General features: G+C 44.3%; 1 protein-coding gene across 6 annotated transcripts in view; it reads left to right on the forward strand.

Moving 5' to 3' along the window:
- Positions 1-5156: 5156 nt before the first annotated feature.
- smarcc2 (SWI/SNF related BAF chromatin remodeling complex subunit C2) overlaps positions 5157-19503 on the forward strand; it is a 115666-nt gene continuing 101319 nt past the window's right edge. For all 6 annotated transcript variants that reach the window (XM_069906740.1, XM_069906743.1, XM_069906744.1 and 3 more), the window contains exons 1-3: positions 5157-5299; positions 17279-17398; positions 18753-18838. In XM_069906740.1, the coding sequence (XP_069762841.1) occupies positions 5189-5299; positions 17279-17398; positions 18753-18838 (317 nt within the window). In that variant the 5' untranslated portion in view covers positions 5157-5188. The remainder of the gene's footprint in view (positions 5300-17278; positions 17399-18752; positions 18839-19503) is intronic.

Consider the following 19503-nt stretch of genomic DNA (forward strand, 5'->3'; position numbering starts at 1 on the left):
GACTACATGGGATTCCTCTGGGTGCTCTGGTTTCCCAAAAACAAGTGGATCAGTGGGTTAATAGGTGACTGAAAATTGCCCCAACAACTCACCCATGCACCGACTCATCCACCAACCCACTTGTCGTTTCTACATGGGAGCAAATTGGAGCAACCAGGGAAAACCTACGCGGTCATGGGGGAGAATGAGCAAACTCCACACAGACAGTGCCGGAGGTCAGGATTGAACTCTGGTGCCAGGAGGCAGTGGTTCTGCCCATTGTGCCACTGTGAAGCATGGATTTCCTTCTCAGTTCTGGTTCTGGACTAGTAGTTGTCTCACAGAGATGGGGCAGGGATGGACTGGAGAGAACACTTTCAATATATAAATGAATATTTTGCTCAGTCTTCACTGAGGAAGACAATAGCAATATAGCTGATAGAGGTCTCAGAGAATAGAATCAAGGACAGTCAGGATTACTAGAGAGACAGTCCTTAATCAGCTGAATGGACTAAAGATAGATGAGTCTCCCGGACCGGATGGGGTGCATCCACAGGTTCTGAAGGAGGTGGCTTTGGAGATTGTGGAGGCCTTAGAAATGATTTTCCAGAAATCAATACATGGTTCCAGGGGATTGGAAGGACGCAAATGTAATTCTGCTATTTAAGAAAGGAGGGAGGCAAAAAGATTGAAGAAGATTTAAACAAATGGACAGCCTCGCACATAACAAGAGTGGGAAGAGTCAATTGTATTAAAATGACTACAATCACTGCTCATACTATTATCTCAGAGGTTCTTTCAGGAGTTGAATAAATATGTCAGAAAACTTATTTGGAAAAGTAAAATTAACTTGGAAATATGAACTCGGGGGCTTACAACTTCCTAAGTTTAAAAATTATTGTCTAGCAGCTCAAATGAGATTTCTTATCTTTTTTGACGAAGGAGATAAACCTGCATGGGTGAAAATAGAATTGGATAAAGTAGAGGAGATTTTCAAAAGGCCTTTGATAAGGTGGCGCATAAGAGTCTGTTTAATAAGATGAGAGCCCATGGAATTCCAGGAAAGATATTAGACTGAGTGGAGCATTGGCTGATGGGCAGAAAGCAAAGGGTGGGAATAAAGGGATCCTGTCCTGGTTGGTTGCCTGTTACTCGTGGTGTTCCACAGGGGTCAGTGTTGGGCCGCCTCTTTTTACAATGTTTATTGATGATTTAAATTATGGATTAAATGGTTTTGTGGCCAAGTTTGCAGGTGACACCAAGATGTGTGGAGTAGGAAGTGTTGAAGAAACCAAAAGGTTGCAGAGAGACTTGGACAGTTCAGGGGAGAGGGCAAAGATTGTATCAACAAAGATGTTGAGAAATGTACGGTTGTACACTTTGGAAGGGGAAATAAACTGGCAGATTATTATTTAGATGGGGATAAAATTCAAAATTTGGAAGTACAAAGGGACTTGGGGGCCCTCATACAGGATATCCTAAAGGTTAACCACCAGGTGGGATCGGTAGTGAAGAAAGTGAATGCTATTTAGACCTTCATTTCAAGAGGTATAGTGTGTAAGAGTAGAGAGGTGTTGATGAGGCTCTATGGGGCATGGGTGAGACCCCATCTAGAGTACTGTGTGCCATTTTGGGGCCCCCTTATCTTAGAAAGGATGTGATATTGTTGGAGAGGGTACAGGGAAGATTTACTAGGATGATTACTGGAATGCAAGGGCTACCATATGAGGAATGTTTGGCAGCTCTTGGACTGTATTCATTGGAGTATAGGAGAATGAGAGGGGATCTCAAAGAGACATTTCGAATGCTGAAAGGATTGGACAGAGTCGATGTGAATAGGATGTTTCCCTTGGTGGGTGAGTCTAGGACCAGAGGGCACAGTTTTAGAATTGGAAGGGACCCATTTAAAACAGAGAAGAGGAAAAATTGCTTTAGCCCGAGGGTCGTGGATTTGTGGAATTTGTTGTCACCTACAGCTGTGGAGACACGATCACTAGGGGAGCTTAAGGGGGAAATTGATAGGGATCTAATTAGGGGATATGGGGAAAAGGCCGGGACTTGGAATTGCAGAGCAGACTCAATGGGCTGAATGGCCTACTTCTATTCCTTTATCTCATGATCTGGTGAATGCTAATGTTTCCCTTTCCTTTACAATGGAAGAAGAAGCAAGCGTATGCGCAGGTATGTCTCAGCTGAGATATCTCCCTCAAACTTCTCATCAAGTTGAAAATATAAGGGACATTATTTCTCCTTTATCATTGCTCTTGGGTTCTGAATATCATGCTTCTCACAACATAAAAAGTTGGCTATTTGGGCCACCAAGTCTAGCCATCCTCTGATCTATTTTCTCCCCACGCTCCATAGGACATAAGAAACAGGAGCAGGAGTCAGCCATCCGGCCTGTCGAGCCTGCTCCGTCATTCAATGAGAACATGGCTGATCTGATAATCGGCTCATCTCCACCAACCTGCCTTTTCACCATATCCCTTAATTCCCCGACTATGTAAAAATCTATCCAACCTGGTCTTAAATATATTTACTGAGAAACTCAGATCCACTCCATATCCTGCACAAAGACAACACTGGACAACAATTATTTCCAAAAGGTTTTCGTCCTGAAAGAAATTGGGGATTATGATAGACAACTTCAAGCTGAACACAAAAATCATTCTTCATCATCGGCAGCTGGCAGAGGCAGCTTGGTGCTGGGATAATGCACTGAGCAGCCTAAACCAGCACAGGGAAAGTTGTTCAGCAGCCAAAGGAGGCGGCTTTATCCCCATAATGCAGTTGGAAACTAACTGGTCAGTCGGGAGCTGTAAATCCCGCCACAGTACCGTACACTCACTCCTGCTCTTGCTGCTGCTCCACAGACTGCCATTGTGCTTGGGTCCTTGAGATCGGTGACCCTGACAGCCACCTTGTCAAGGTTCTCAAATTAGACTCCCACAAAATACATTCCAGCCTGCTTTCCATTTTCTGATCAATTAACATGAGGAGTACTGGACCCACCATTTTATCTCGCACGTCATCCTGACAGATGGCCCATCAGGTCTATGCCAGGTCTCAGGGGAATACCACACCCCCCGCCCCATTTATTTTCCTGCTAACCTATTCCACTGGACAACATTTTTTTTTCAAAAGGTTTGCTTCCTGAAATAAAATTGGGGATTATGATCGACAACTTTACGCTGAACACAAAGATAATTTTAGATTTGCTGTATCGTGTAGTGTAATGGAGGATTTGGACCATGCTTTTGCTTATGCAAGGCTGAGTATCAGTAACCTACTTTGAGTATAATGTAGGAATCAGCAGGCAGAAGCTAAATTCCACCACAGGGCCCAGAGATGCAGTTATCTGACAAAAAGACATCTGGTACCAAGAACATTTAATCTTCCTGCTTGTTGGCCGGTTGCTGTTTGAGATTGATGGGATTGTTGGTCGCAGACTGTCATGTGAGACCTTGCAGCTAAGTAAATCATTGTATTCAAAGTGATAAGCTAGAAAGTTGTGGTATTTGATAGAAGCCTAGGCGTGCTCAGTTATCTTTTTTTTGCGCAGGGAATAGGTGCTTGGGTAAGCAATTTTTGGGTAATATAAGCTGTGGTCCTGCTGCTGAAGTTTCAGACTCTCTGAGGGGTGGGAACATTTCTCAGCAAGAAGAAGAACTTATAGAGTCCAACCAACGTCCCGGTCGGGAGAGGTGGAGAAGCTGCTACCGGCGCCCCAAGAACCTACTACAAGTGTGCGGTCATTGCCTCGCTTCGGCAGTTGGGACCAGTCCAGGTGTTGATAAGTATAATTGGGAAGGGCTTGCATATTGTAGTTTGAAATCAGCTTTAGATTTAGTAATAGAGATTTGTATAAACTGAAGTGCTCTCGGCGTGTGTCTCTGTTTTCTTTCGGTAGCTCAAACACTGTGATCAATCTAAAACGAACAAAGTGAGAGGTACACGTTTACCCAGGACATGTAGGAAGTTGGAGAAGCATTAAATCAACTTTTATTGAATTTAGCCTGTTTAATCGCATAATGACACTGACACATTATGTTAATTCAACTGACCTAATAATGTCTTGCCACTGATTTTTATCTGTACTCACCATCTGATGCCTCAATAGTCGGCCAGCATTGATGGATTCCAGATGCCCTGATACCGCTTTTCCGTGGTTGGAATGTCCTGGTGAAACCTTTCACCATGTTCGTCACTGACGGCACAGAGATCAGCAGGAAGTCCCAGTGAGAATGCAGAAAATGAGTTTTCAATGACATGATGCATTCTCTGGCTTTGTCTGCTTGCAGTCGACTTAAAATATGTCAGGAAATCACAAAAATAGGTTATATCTAAAATAATGGTATGTTTTAGGAACATTTTAAGGTGATTTCTGTGATCAGCAGCCCAAAATCCATAATATACATCAAAAGGTGTTGAGGAAACAAAATCTTCATCATCCAGTGTTATCTTTCCACAACCACATGAAAGAAACAAAAAAATACATGCTGGAAACACTGAGTGGGTCAGACAGCATCTTTATGGGTCCGCATCACTCTCCATGGAAACTGGCAAAAGGAGAAGTTATGGTCAAAAATGGATGCAACTTTCTCTTTCTTTTGATGAAGAAACATTGATAATTTATCACTCCACAACTACCATCTGACTTGCTGAGTTTTTCCTGATTTTATGACTGAGAGCAGAAAGCAATCAAATGAGTCATCTCCTGAAACAGAGAAAGTCACAAGAGGGACTTTAAAGTAGAATTGGTCCATCAAAGAATGGACGAGGTAACCTTTAAACCATTTTCACCACTATTCATGGCCTTTGCAATCTCTTTGGTAACTCAAGAATCATGTTGCCCTGGATTGTATGTTGAAGTAGTAACTTTGTAATAAAGATCTATTTTTCTCAATCAATGAGAGTGATAAAACAATTAAAATAAGAAATTTGAGGAGTACAACAAACACTTGGCCAGAGAATTAGTTTTAGTCCTAATTAGGACTAAAATGTCTTGAGAGAAGCAGCAAATATGGGAAAACTGAGGCACAGAAAATCACATGAATGATGCAGAGGCGGCTGTCTGGGCACTCGGGGGCGCTGCCGGGTGCCGGTGCCGCGCCTGGGCACACGGGGGCGCTGCCGGGTGCCGGTGCCGCGCCTGGGCACACGGGGGCGCTGCCGACGGTGGGTGAGGTGTTTGCACGCCCGGTGGAAGATGGCGGTGCGAAAGAAAGATGGAGGGCCGAATGTGAAATATTTCGAGTCCTCGGACACGGTGTCGCAGTTTGACAACGTGCGCCTGTGGCTGGGGAAGAACTACAAAAAGGTAACACGATGTAGTGACTGGGAATAGGGACCTGGCGGCGGAATGTGTCACTGTAACGGGCCGTTGATGGGGTGGGGGGGTACATGGCTGGAGGTTGTCACTTCACTGAGGGGCCCGGGCGTGACGGCTCGGGGATGGGCATCGACCGCGACTCCTCCTCTCTTCCCCCTTCCCCCTCCCCTCCTCCCCTTTCCCCCCCTCCCCTCTCCCCCCCCTCCCCTCTCTTCCCCCCTCCCCTCCCCTCTCTTCCCCCCCCTCCCCTCCCCTCTTCTTTCTCCCCCTTCCACTCATTGCAGCTCCTGGAAGTCTGACAAAGGCACAGCACCAGAAAGATTCAGGTCACACAGCATCTGTGAAGAGGGAGAAATAAGCCTCTTCATCAGAGTGTTGCCAGCTTCATGGATTGGGGAACAATCTGGGAGTTCCCTGCGGTGAATTGGATACCCAATCCAGCATTGTTCCCCAATCTATGAAGCTCCAACAGCTATTGGATTCCAGGGTCAATGTCAGAACATTGGACAAGCAATGGAGTCAAACAAGGAAGTCTGTTGGCGCTAAGGTCAGGTGCAGTACACAAACATGCTGGAGAAACTCAGCAGGTCACACCGCATCCATGGGAAGTCAAGGAAAAATGACGATTCAGGCCCAGCGCCTTTGACACGAAGTGGGCAGACAGCTGGAATTACCACCTCCTCTCCCATCCTTCACTGCATACCGTGGTTGCCAGATTTTTACTTCAGTAAAATTGGTGTCTCATTTGAAATCATATATAAAAAAATGCATAACCATTACAGTACGGATACCCTGGCCCCTCTAGTCTGCACCGATTTAAGTGATCTCCTCCCCACTCCCTGTCCTTAACACTCCAATCCCTTCACATCTGTCATAGAGCATGCTTAAATATATAACAATTACAGTATGGGAAAAGGCCATCTGGGTCCCTCTAGTCTGCACTGATTTAAGTGATCTCTTATCTGCCCCCTGTCCATAACCCTCAAATCCCCTCTCATCTATCATAGAGCATGCTTAAATATACAACCATATTACAATTACAGTACAAAAACAGGCCATCTCTATTTCTTCTCATGTGTCATCTGCACCATTGAATGGTGGGGAGGGTTTTGAATGGGATGTCCCGGGCCGTATCCACTACCTTTTGGAGGGCTTTACCTTTGGAGGTATTGGTGTATCCGCAACAGACAGTGATGCAGTCGGTCAGCACACTTTCCACCACACCACTGTGTGGTGAAATACTTTTGCATTGTGGTGTCAATGTGTGGTACTCAGTCCTGTTGTTACACAAGAATTTGCATTCCTTTTGCATTTTAACCAGCTGGTGATGAGGACACACCAAGGTATCATTATGCTTTCTAAGTTACCACAATCTGCTTAGTGTAATATAAGGCCATTTCAGACAGCCCAGAAGTTGGGATGTAAAGGCAGAGAAACTCCCTAAAACGCATAATCGGCTCCCTTTCTGAATGTCTCCGAGCCACATATTCCAACCCCTCTCCGAGAGTAGTAATCTCCATAGTGCAGCCCTCCACCGATCGATCTGAATTGGCAGCGCTGTTTGAGTGCGGGCTAATGATGCGGTCGGCCCATGATCCATCTCCCCACTCACCCCTCTCCCTCCATGTCGGGGGCAGCGGGGGACAGTCGGGGCAGCGGGGGTTGTCAGCGGGGACCGTCAGGGCATTGAGAACTGTCAAGGCTGTGGGGACCAGTGGAGCAGTTGGGGCAGCGGGGACTGGTAGGTAGCGGGAGCGGTCAGGGCAGCGGGGACCGGCGGGTCAGCAGGAGCAGTCAGGGCAGCAGAGCAGTGGGAACAGTCAGGGCAGCAGGGGTTGTCAGCAGGGACCGTCGGTAATGGGAACTGTCGGGGCTGCAGGGACCGGCGGGGCAGTGGGGACTGGCGGGGCAGCAGGAGCAGTCAGGGCAGTAGGGAACGGTGGAGCAGCGAGAGCAGTTGGGGCAGCGGGGGCTTTCAGCGGGGACCAGTCATGGCAGTGGGAGCTGTTAGTGGGGAACGGAGTGGCAGCGGGGATCGGCGTGGCAGTGTGAGCAGTCGAGGCAATGGGGCCAGTGGGGCAGCAGGAGCAGTCATGGTAGCGGGGACCGGCAGGTAGTGGGAGTGGTCAGGGCAGCGGGGACTGGCGGGTCAGCAGGAGCAGTCAGAGCAGTGGGGGCCGGCGGGGCAGCGGGAGCAGTCAGGACAGCCGGGGCTGTCAGCAGGGACCGTCGATAATGGGAGCTGTCGGGGCTGCAGGGACCGGCACAGCAGTTGGGGCAGGGGGACTGGCGGGGCAGTAATGGTGGAGCAGTCGGGGCAGTAATGGTGGAGCAGTCGGGGCAGCGGGAAGCAGTCGGGTCAGTGGGGGCTGGCGAGGCAATGGGAGCAGTCGAGGCAACGGAGCCAGTGGGGCAGCAGTAGCAGTCGTGGCAGCGGGGAGCAGTCAGGGCAGTGGGGACCATTGGGGGCAGCTGATGCGGGCTGGGACAGCCACACTGGGCTGCTTCGGCCTTCGGGGCCGCTCTCTGTGGCTCAAAATGCGGAAGAGCAATGGCTCTCTTCCCTACCTGTAATCCCCCCACGCAGCTGGAACTGTCCTGGGAACCATAGAGCGTATTGATGATGGGTGGCACCAGTCGGCCCACCTCCACGGGGATCCAGAGGGCGCTACGAAGCGCCTCTCCTTTGAATGGGACACAGTCTGAATGATAAGTTCCAGATTTTTTACCTGCTCCGAAGCCGGTCTCCAGGCAGACCCTGAACTGAAATGGCCTGTACAGTCTTTCTTCTTATACAGCATCCTTTCTAATGTAACATTAGTCCCAAATTATACAGTGGAAAATGGGTTATTTTTCTGAAGGGGGAAAAAAAATCTGAAAGCAAGCTTAAGTCTCTTGTAAAAACACACTGAAATGCTGGAGGAACTCAGCCGGTCTTCAGCATCCACGACAGACATAGATATATTGCTGACATTTCGGGTCTGAGCCCTTCTTCAAGAAATAAGCAGAATGAGCCAGAAGCAGGAAATCTCAGAATTCAGACTGGAGCAGGAGTCTGGACCAACACAAGGGGTAAATTGGATATGATCATGGGAGAGGTGAGAAATGATCACGTGTGAAAGGAGGAAGAGAGACAGAGCTGGGGGGAGGCAATGGGGAAGAAGTGAGGGGAGCCAGAGATATCGATGTTAATGCCATCCAGTTGGACGGTGCCCATTCGGAAGATGAGGTGTTCCTCTAATTTGTGGGTGGACTCAGTCTGGCCGTGCATGAGACCACGGGAAAGGAATGGGATGAGGAAATGAAATGGGCGTCCACGTTATTGTGGTGGAAAGAGCCGAGGTCCTCAGCGAAGTGATCTCCCAGTCTGTGCCCAGTGTCTCCAATGTAGAGGAGGCCACAGCGGGAGGTCGGGATGGAGCAGCTGACCCCTGCAGATCCACATGTGAAATATTATCTGCTGGCTGATTTTGTGAGGTCTCTCCCCTCACTTTCAACAGTGTCAATACCCTAATCAGGCAGGAAATTATCATGGCAAAGTTACTTTTCAAGGCTTAGCTCATGATTAAAAATACTGAAGAACAGCACAATACGAGTTTCAGTTAGAATTTTGGTCATTGTGGGAATTGTGCAGAGCTATTACGTCTGTTCATTTCATCAAGGACGTTTAAATTTTGTGAAAGCTTATGTTTTTTTTTGTAAAGCTTGCAGCAGAATAACATTCAGATGTAAGTAAAATTGACAGTTAAAAAAATAAGCTATCAGGTAACTGATTGGATAAATAAAATGAGATTTGATAGAGGTTGCAGTACAAGTCATAGTTTGAAGCTGTCACGTGTAGTTGTTGAAGATGAGTGAGATCCCAGTAACTACTCCTGCAGCTTCCCACCAGGTTGATGAGCTAGAGCTGAGTTCCACATTCTGTAATGAATCAGCTTGATCCAGGGCTCTGTCGCTCCCCTGAGGTTGCATAATATACCGGATTTATAAAGTGGCCAGGGGACAGAAGGATGAAAGTCTGGCAGCGTGGAGGCTGATGGATGTATCACAGCCTTTGATCTTGTAGGAAACGTGTGTGAGGAGTTTGTTTATAAATGAGCTACCAGGAGCACCAGATCACTGCCTGAATTACATGCAAATTTACACGGGGTTCAAGAGTTCGAGTGGTGTAGTAGAAAATATCACAGCCTTTGATCTTGTAGGAAACGTGTGTGAGGAGTTTGTTTATAAATAAGCTTTACTGGAATAGTGCTGGGACCAGTGTACTGACAAATAGGTAAAATGGGCTTAGGGGAAATTTTGAATTTTAAAGAGGAAGGAAGAGTGTGGAGTAGCAAAATAGGTAACAATAACCGAAGGGTGACAGGAAGGGTTGGAGATTATTGCAGGAAAGAACACGGTGGTTAAAGTGGTAAAAATTGATCTTAAAAAAATCAGCCTAAAGTAAAGATACACAAAAGTGCTGGAGAAACTTAGCAGTGTCCTGAGGCAAAGATATATAACCATTTATATTTTTGCTTCCAGGCATTGTGTGACCTGCTGAGTTTCTCGAGTATTTTTGTGTATTATCCACAATCACAGTTTCTGCAGACTTTCTGGTTTTCTTTCCACTCACATATTCCTTTAAGTAATCCCTGTGCCATTAGTGCTCTACGATTAGTAAGGGATTACGTAAGGTGGGGTATGACTGGGAAGGTTGAGAACCACTGCTCCAGACCCAATTGTTAATGGAATATTTTGCTTGAGAAAAATGGTCACTGGCCCATTTCCTTTGGAGTTCTGAAACCATGCACATCACGTGTCAATTCGGGATGATTAAAACAGTGGTTTTTCACCGACATCCCACCTTAAACAATCCCTTACTAATCACAGAGCACCTTTGAAGTTGTGAAACCGAGTCAATGAGGGACGATTAAAACAGTGGTTTTCAAACTTTTTGTTTCTCATTCCCTTGCAGTCTGTATGGTTTTCTAAAAGGGATGTGTTAGTATCACCAGCTAAGTAACAGAAGTGTATTTTATGCACTTAGATTTCCAAAAAGCATTGCAAGGAAGCCACAAAAATATAGGCTCATGGGATTGGAGGTGATTATTATCGAAATAGTTGGAAATATGCTTGGTTGGAGGGACCAGGTGTAATGCATCCAGGTTTGTTGACAATACAAAGGCTGGTGGTGCAGGGATGCAGCTGGGTTAAGTGAATGACAGGTGGAGTGTAATGAGGGGAAATGTGAAGTTTTACACTTTTAAAGAAAGAATGGAAAAGTAAAACATTGTTTAAATGGTGAGACTGGCCATTGTTGCATTCAATTAGGAAAGTTTTGCTACAACTGGTGGGACCAGAACTGTTTTGTTTCCTTATTCAAAGTAGTGTGTGCTTCAACAGTAGATACGATTGCCTGCCGCTCACCTTTCTTTTGCCGGAAACAAATGCAGTGGAAGTCCAAAAAATCTGATCGCCAGAAATCTGTACCACTAGGAATCTGGACTTTTTCAAAACTCAGAACATTTTAAATTGAGCAGGCTTTTGTGTGCATATTTAAAACAGCTCATTTTGATAAATGAAGCAGGCAGTGTTTGCTAATGAACAAACTATCTGGGAACAAAAAGGAATTAAATTGGTGGAAAATTGTTATGAGGCAGGATATTTTATTTCTTTTCAAAGAATGAAAGAGAAATATGAAATATCTTCGAGTACTCTTTTTTTCTTATTAAGTTAAGCTTATAATTTTGTACACACTTTGAGGCTTTCTAGAAGATCTAAATTTGAAATTTTGCTTACCAATGGTGGTAAGAATGGTTTTATATCTGATATGTATACCTTATTGCAGACTAAAATGCCTAAACCAGATGTCGATAAAACTAGAGTGAAATGGGAAAAACGTCAAAATATCTATTTCTCCAAATGATTGAGTGTTGATATGTGAGGACAGTATGACTAAAAGTGTAAATGTAAGGTAGAGATTGATTCACTATAACTTTATAAATCTAGAGTGAAGTGGGAAAAACATGTCAAAATATCTATTTCTCCAAATGATTGGATGTCCATATGTGAGGACAGTATGACAAAGTGTAAATGTAAGGTAGAGATTGATTCACTATAACTTTATAAATCTAGAGTGAAGTGGGAAAAAGATTTGGAAATAACTATTTCTCCAGAGGATTGGACGTCGATATGTCGACATTATGACAAATATTGTAAATGTAAGATACAGATTGGTTCATTATAATTTTATCTACCAACTATACTTGACTCTGGAGAAATTAAAGAAATTTAAATATGTTACTTCTGATTTATATTTTAGATGCCACAAGGAAGTGGGTACCTTTTTTACATTGGGTTTGGTTATGTGAGATGGTTAAGCCTTTTTGGAATAAAATTAAGGAATTTTTAGAGCTTATGTTTACATTTAAAATTCCTCTTGATCCTTTGATATTTTTATTGGGTCATATTAAAGCATTGAGTTTGGAGTTAAAATTAGATAAATTCCAAATTGCCTTTATAAGGCTGGTTTTAGCAGTGGCTAGGAAATGTCTTGCAGTTACATGGAAAAATAAGACTAAATTGAGTATCTAACAATGCAACGTGGAGATGAGACTATGTATTTCTTTCGAGAAAATAATATATAATCTACGAAATAACTATCCTTTATTAAAACATGGAGCCCGTACATGGAACGGACGTGATTAAATCATTAAACCTTTCTTTCCCATTCGTTGGTGGTGTGGTCCCAATCCATGGCACATAATCCAATATGTTGTTTCAGTAGATCTCCTCCTTCCTCTCTTTTCTTTCTTTTTGGGGTAGTTTAGAGGGGATTAGGTGGGGTGGGAGGTATAAGAATGGGGGTGGTGGGTTTCATGGGATAAAATATGTATTGGATTGTATTTTGAATGTATAATTTATTGTTTATAAATAAAAATTTTTAAAAACCTATCAGAATTTACCTGTTCATCTCTTGCTTTATTTCTCCATTAAATTTCAATTTTAAAAGTATGCCCGAGAATCCAGAAAAGCTGGGCCATCCCAATTCGCAAACACGTAGTAATGGACTTGAGTGCTTCTGCACCGGCTGTTTTTTAGAATTGCTTTTGGGCGAACCTGATGTGATTGCCACTGACTTAGTTGCGCTCCACACGCCCTTCCCCAATCATATTATCAATACTGCTCAGTTCTGTGAGGTGAGGCCACTGCAAGGTACAATAATGGTGTCATTTTTTTTCTAACCATCCTTCTATTCATCCTTTGGGTTTGAAGATAGCTGTGTCCCAGTTCTGTTTTCGACTTGAATTATTCCTTTTATTTCTGTCTCCCCAAATCTTGTTTCCAGCATTTTCTGTTTTTATTTCCGATTTCCCAGTATCCGTTGACCATGACACAACTGATCTTGTGGTGTCTGAACTGTTTGAGATTGCCTTGGGCGGTTGCGATTGCAGCTCTGTGCTGTTGTTGTTTGATTCGAGTTGGGTATTCTGTGCCTTCTTTAGCTCAGACTGGAGCATAATTATGGACAAGGCATGACAGCCGTACCAATCGTGCCAAAACACGATGCTGGAGAGACCCAGCAGGTCAAACAGTGTCCTTTATGCAGCAAAGATAAAGATGCTTAACCAATGTTTCAGGCTTGAGGCCTTCATCAAGGAATGAATAAAATGTAGATGGGCGCCTGATGTTGGTTATGGCACCTGCCCACATTTTGCTCACATCTTGATGAAGGCCTCAAGCCCGAAACGTTGGTTACGGCACCTGCCCACATTTTGCTCGTACCTTGATGAAGGCCTCAAGCCCGAAATGTTGGCTACGGTACCTGCTCACATTTTGCCCACACCTTGATGAAGGCTTCAAGCCAGAAAAATGGGTTAGGGCACCTGCCCACATTTTGCCCACACCTTGATGAAGGCCTCAAGCCCGAAATATTGGTTAGGGCAACTTTATCTCTGCTACATAAAGGACAGTGACCTGCTGAGATTCTCCAGTGTTGTGTTTTTACTTCAACCGCGGAGTCTGCAGACACTCATGTTTTACTTCAATAATGAGCAAGATTGCCAAAAAAAATTTTTTTAATAATTACCATATGAAATTTCTTCAAATACTTTGTTCACTTATTATCAAGATAGAACCTTATTGTTGGATAATTTGGGGCGTATGGTACGGTTGCCTGGGTGGTCTAGATTTGAAAGTTTACTTATTGAAAGGAGTAAGAGAGGGTTTATATCTGAGATGTACGCTTTATTACAGAATGAAATGCCTAAGCTGAAAATTCATAAATCTAAATAAAAATGGGAAAATGATTTATCTATAACTATTTCTCAAGATGATTGGATGGCTATATGTGAGGATAGTATGACCAAATGTAAATGTAAGGTATAAATCAGTTCATTATAATTTTATTCACCAGTTATATTTAACTCTGGAGAAGTTCAGGAGATATAAGTTTATTTTTCTGATTTATGTTTTAGGTGCTATAAGCAAGTTGGCTCTTACACGCTACTTGGTCGTTTGAGACAGTGTGACCTTTTTGGAATAGAATTAAGGAACTTTTAGAAGTTTTATTTAAATTTAAGATTTTGCTTGACCCTATGGTATTTTTATTGGGTTATATTAAGAAAATGAGTTTGGAATTAAAATTAGATAAGTCTCAAATTGCTTTTTTGAGATTGGCATTGGCTGTTTGGCAATTACTTGCAAAAATGAGACTGATTTGAGTATTCGGAAATGAGGTCTTGTATTCCATTGGAAAAGATTGTATAATAATTGTAATAATTATCCATTCTTTGTTAAAGTTTGGAGCCTGTATACGAGATGTATGGGTTTGAATTTGTAATAGTTCTTCTTCCTACGGATGTTGGGGTTACACCAAACCATGGTGATAGTTGATGGTTGTTATGTAGGTTGATCTCCTCTTCTATCTTCTATTCTTTCCTTTTTTTTCTTTTGGGGTAGATTAGAGGGGGGTGGGGGTTGATAGGGGACAAATATTATGTATCTACTTGTATTTTGATTTTGATTGTATGAATTATTTTGATCAATAAATAAAATTTAAAAAATAATGGGCACGATTTCTCTCAATCTGGGAGTCACTGGTCCTTCAAATATTTCTTCAGATCTTCTTGAGCGACCCTTTCCCCCTTTAACTCACCATTGAAGACCTTTGCCACTTCTCTGGCTGCAAAGGTCTTGGATCTCAGTGGAAAGGTAAACTATCGGCAAGTAGCAAACGAACATAGTCAAGATTCACCCACACTTAATTCATCTATTCCTTTGTTTATTTCTCAGTCTTTTAATTTCATTGGTTCAATGGTAACTTAGTTGCTAGAGCACTGACGAAGGTTATTCAGCTCCCAGGGGAGCAAACATCAGCCTCATTTCCCACCTCATTTTCTCTGTCCATCAACAGCCCTTTGATCCACTTTTGCCATTTTTTAAAATTCACCAAATCGTTCCAGTCTCACATGTAGATTCCCCAACGACTGCATAGGCTGCGTTAAATATATCAAAACATCATCTGCAAATACATTTATTTTATACTCATCCGCACTCACCTTAATATCCATAATATTACCATACTGCCTAATTAACTGAGCCAAAAGTTCAATAACCAACGCGAATAGAGCTGGTGACACCCCTGTCTAGTCAATCTAGATAATACAAATGAAGAAGATACCTGTCCATTTGTCACAACTTTAGCCGATGGATTTTTATATAAAGCCTTCGCCCAGCTAGTAAAAAGTGGCCCTAATTTAAACTTCTCCAACACTTTAAACAGAAAACCCCATTCCACTCTGTCAAAGGCTTTCTCGGCATCTAAAGCAATTACCATAGGTTGACTGGATTGCCCCTGAGAAACATTAATTAAAGAAATCAATTTTACGATATTATCTGCTGAATATCAATTTTTAATAAACAGCTTGATCTACTTGGATCAAATCTGGTAAATATTTAGCTAATTATTAGCTAGAACCTTGTCAACAATCATGTAATCCACATTTAATAAAGAAATAAGATCCCACTTTTAATGGATCTCTATCCTTCTTGGGGATAACCGTAATAAACGCTCTAGAAAAAGAATCCAGGAACGAGCCAGTCTCTTTAGCCTGTTTCAAAACATCCATCAATAAAGGAATTAGCAAATCCTGAAATTCTTTATAAAATTCAGAAGTAAAGCCATCCTCTTCTGGAAATTTCCCACCAGGCATGAACTGTAACACTTCCTTCACCTCCACAACAGTAAAAAAAAGGCATCTAAGTCCTTAATCTCTGCATCCCTCAAAGACAGTAAAGCCAATTCAGATAAAAAGGTGTTGATTTTAGCATTATCCTCCAATACTTTAGAACCCCTGTGGTGTCCATTAGTAGCCCTTGGATCCGTTTTTGCCATTGTTCCACACTCAGGGTCATTTACAGTATTGTGGAAATCTGAAAATCTGCACTGCTTGGGGATTGAGTCGGATTCTCGGTCAGTACAAATTTACAGAGGAATATTGACAGGTTATTCGTTAGCAGATACAAAATTTAAACAGCGTAGAAGGTTGAGGGGGAATTTGATAGAGATTTACTAAAATGTGGCCTGGATTGCAGTATCGAGAATACAAAGAAAGATTGAGTAGACTGGGTCTTCATTCATTGGAGCGTAGAAGGTTGAGGGGGGATTTGATAGAGGTATATAAAATTATGAGGGGGATAGATAGAGTAGATGTGAATAGGCTCTACCCCTTGAGGGTAGGTGAGATTGGAACAAGGGATAATAAGTTAAGGGTTAGGGGGCAAAAGTTTAGAAGTAACATGAGAGGAAGCTTCTTCACTCAGAGAGGGGTGGCTGAGTGAAATGACCTTCCGGAAGAGGTGGTCAATTTTGTAACTGAAGAGAAGGTTGGATGAGAGCACGGATGTGAGGGGATTGGAGGGCTATGAACAGGGAGCGGGTAGGAGATCACTTAAATCGGTGCGGACTAGAGGGGCCGAGATGGCTTGTTTCCGTACTGTAACTGTTATGTGGCACTTACACATTCACACACCCTCACAAAAGATAGCTAAATTTAAAAAATTTGAATTTTTGAAAAGTCCGGTTTCTTGGGCGGTCCGGATTTCTGGCTTCTGGATTTTTTGTCTTTTAATGGACCTGTAATTTTTTTTTCCAGTTATGGGAGGAAATCGGAGTATCCAGGGTAATCCCATGTGGTCAGAAGGAGAGCATGCAAACTCCACACAGACAACACCCAATATCAGGATCGAACCCATGGTCCTTGGTGATGTGAGACAGCAGCTCTATCTGCCTGAAAACATTCCCAAACTTTTTGCTCCATTGAGAGGGGTTTTTTTTGGGTACCATAATAATAAATTCAGATGAAAAACTCACCCCAACCCACAATTTAATTTTCCTTCTTAACTATTACTGGAATGTCAGATAAGTTACTTTCAAAGCTTAGACATTACAAGCATTTTAACCAGGCATATTTTAGTTGAAGCCAAAGTTTGGGAATGTTTTGGGGTAGATCGAGCTGCTGTCTCACATCACCAGGGACCCTGGGTTCAATCCTAACATTGGGTACTGTCTGTGTGGAGTTCGCATGTTCTCCTTCTGACCATATACATCGATTTCCTCCCGTAATGGGGGGAAAAAAAATACAGGCCCAGTAAAACACCAAGTAAAAGTCGAAGCCGAAACAAAAATGCTTTTTTTCCTGGGCAATCTATCTTGGTGTAATTGGGCAGCACAGACTCGAGGGACATACAGCTGTATGTCTAAATTTAACCAATTCCAATATTGGAAAAAGCAAGCATCATAGGACCTTCCCAGCATCGAGCTTTGCTCTTCAGAACAAGAAGTGACAGTAGCATCTGTGTGTATTCTCCAGGTATGGGAAGGACTGAATTTACCTGTAAGCAGTTCGGATGCCAATGTTTTATTGTTGAACCACATGAATCATTCCTGCATTGGTGTTTGATGGTGTACATTTTTATTTACAGTACATCCAGGCAGAGCCACCAACTAACAAGTCTCTCTCTAGTCTGGTGGTTCAGTTACTACAGTTCCAGGAAGAGGTGTTTGGTAAACATGTAAGCAACGCCCCTCTTACCAAATTGCCTGTAAGTACAACTAATAAAATCAGGTATGGGTTCATTAATGCTGATTTAACACAGGAGCACAAGTAAACAATTCAGTCCTCTGTTCAATCCAGTTCGATCATAAGGCTATTTCAGACAGCCCCAAAAGTCATGATGTAAAGGCGGAGAAACTCCGCCAAAAAGCATAATCACTTCCTTTTCTGAATGTTTCCAAGCCGCATATTCCAACCCCTCTCCGAGAGGGGTATTCTCCGCAGCACAGCCCTCCACCGATCGATCTGAGCATACAGCTGTTTGGGGGCGGGCTGATGATGCCATCTCACCACTCACCCCTCTCTTTCCAAGTCAGGGGCAGTGGGGAACCTCGGGATAGTCGGGGCAGCGGTGGCCATCGGGGCAGCGGGAGCTGTCAGTGAGAACTGTAGGGGCAGGGGGGGTTGTCAGCGGGGACCATCGTGGCAGTGGGGGGCTGGTGGGGCAGCCAGTACGGGCTGGGACTACCACACCAGGCCGCTTCAGCCTTTGAGACTACTTTCTGCAGCTCAAAACGTGGCAGAGCAACGGCCTACCCATAATTCTCTCCACCCCCCCCCCCCCCCCCCCCCCCAGCAGCTGGAACTGTCTTGGGAACCATAGGGTGGTTTCAGCTGTGTGGGGAATTATGGGTAGGGAAGACGGCCATTGCCCTGCTGCATATTGATGAAGGGTGGCGCCAGTTGCCCCACCTCCACGGGGATCCAAAGAGCGCTATGAGGTGCCTCTGGATATGAATGGGACTCTGGAGCAGCCTTTTAGGGACTGCTGCCTGAAAGGTAAGTTCCCCTTTTTCCATCCGCCCCGTAGCCGGCCTCCAGGCGGAGGCCTGACATGAAGTGGCCCACTGCCCCAATCTCTCCCCACAGCCCTGTATCAGTACCCTCACTGATCCCACTATCCCACTCTCTCCCCACAGCCCTGTATCAGTCCTGACACTGATCCCACTGCCCCACTCTCTCCCCACAGCCCTGAATCAGTCTCCACACTTATCCCACTGCACCACTCTCTCCCCACAGCCCTCCATCTACTCCTAGTTCCTCAACCTGTATTCTCTCCCATGCCAACTCCGTTTTGTCGGAGTAAAGATTAGCATACAATTTGAATGGGAGGAGAATCCCATGCTCATGTTGCCCACCACGCCCCTCCCCAAAGCCATTTGACAGCCTCTACTTGATCCAGCATTAATACACCAACGTTTCCCTCCTGTACCAGTTTTTACTTATCGCCAACTCCACAAGACTGTGCAAAATGTTCAAATCTGTGTTGTTGTTGCAAGCAAATGTAGCTGTGTTGTACTTACATTCAGTGTCAAAACTAGAGTGCTGCTTGTATTTTCCAGATGAAATGCTTTCTGGACTTCAAAGCAGGTGGAGCTTTGTGCCATATTCTAGCTGCTGCTTACAAGTTTAAGAGTGACCAAGGATGGTAAGTTGACTTTCTTCACCAGAATTAGGACTCTTTATAGAAGGCACTTGCTCGAGACATCTCGGCTAAGTTGAATTGTGCTCTGTACAGGTCAGATCATTGACGTTGAGACATCATGAAACCTTATAGGATGTTTCCCCACATTAAAGTACAGACAGATTGGGAGATGTGTGGAAAGCATTTCTGAATTACCCCAGCCTTTGCACCATTTTCAAGGCACAAGTCCCCACCCTGATCCCAGTACCCCACTGTCTCCCCACTGCCCTGTATCAGTCCACACTCTGAGCCCACTGCCCCATTCTCTCCCCACATCCCTGTTTCAGTCCCCACACTGATCCCACTGCCCCATTCTCTCCCCACAGCCCTGTATCAGTCCCGACACTGATCCCACTGCCCCACTCTCTCTCTCTCCCTACAGCCCTGTATCAGTCTCCACACTGATCCCACTGCCTTATACTCTCCCCACAGCCCTGTATCAGTCCCCACACTGATCCCACTGCCCCACTCTCTCCCCACAGTCCTGTATCATTCCCCACACTGATCCCACTGCCCCACAGCTCTGTATCAGTCCCCACACTGATCCCACTGCCCCACATTCTCCCCACAGCCCTGTATCAGTCCCCACACTGATCCCACTACCCCACAGTCCTGTATCAGTCTCCACA

Source organism: Narcine bancroftii, chromosome 12, assembly GCF_036971445.1.
Source record: "Narcine bancroftii isolate sNarBan1 chromosome 12, sNarBan1.hap1, whole genome shotgun sequence".
Lineage (NCBI taxonomy): Eukaryota > Metazoa > Chordata > Chondrichthyes > Torpediniformes > Narcinidae > Narcine > Narcine bancroftii.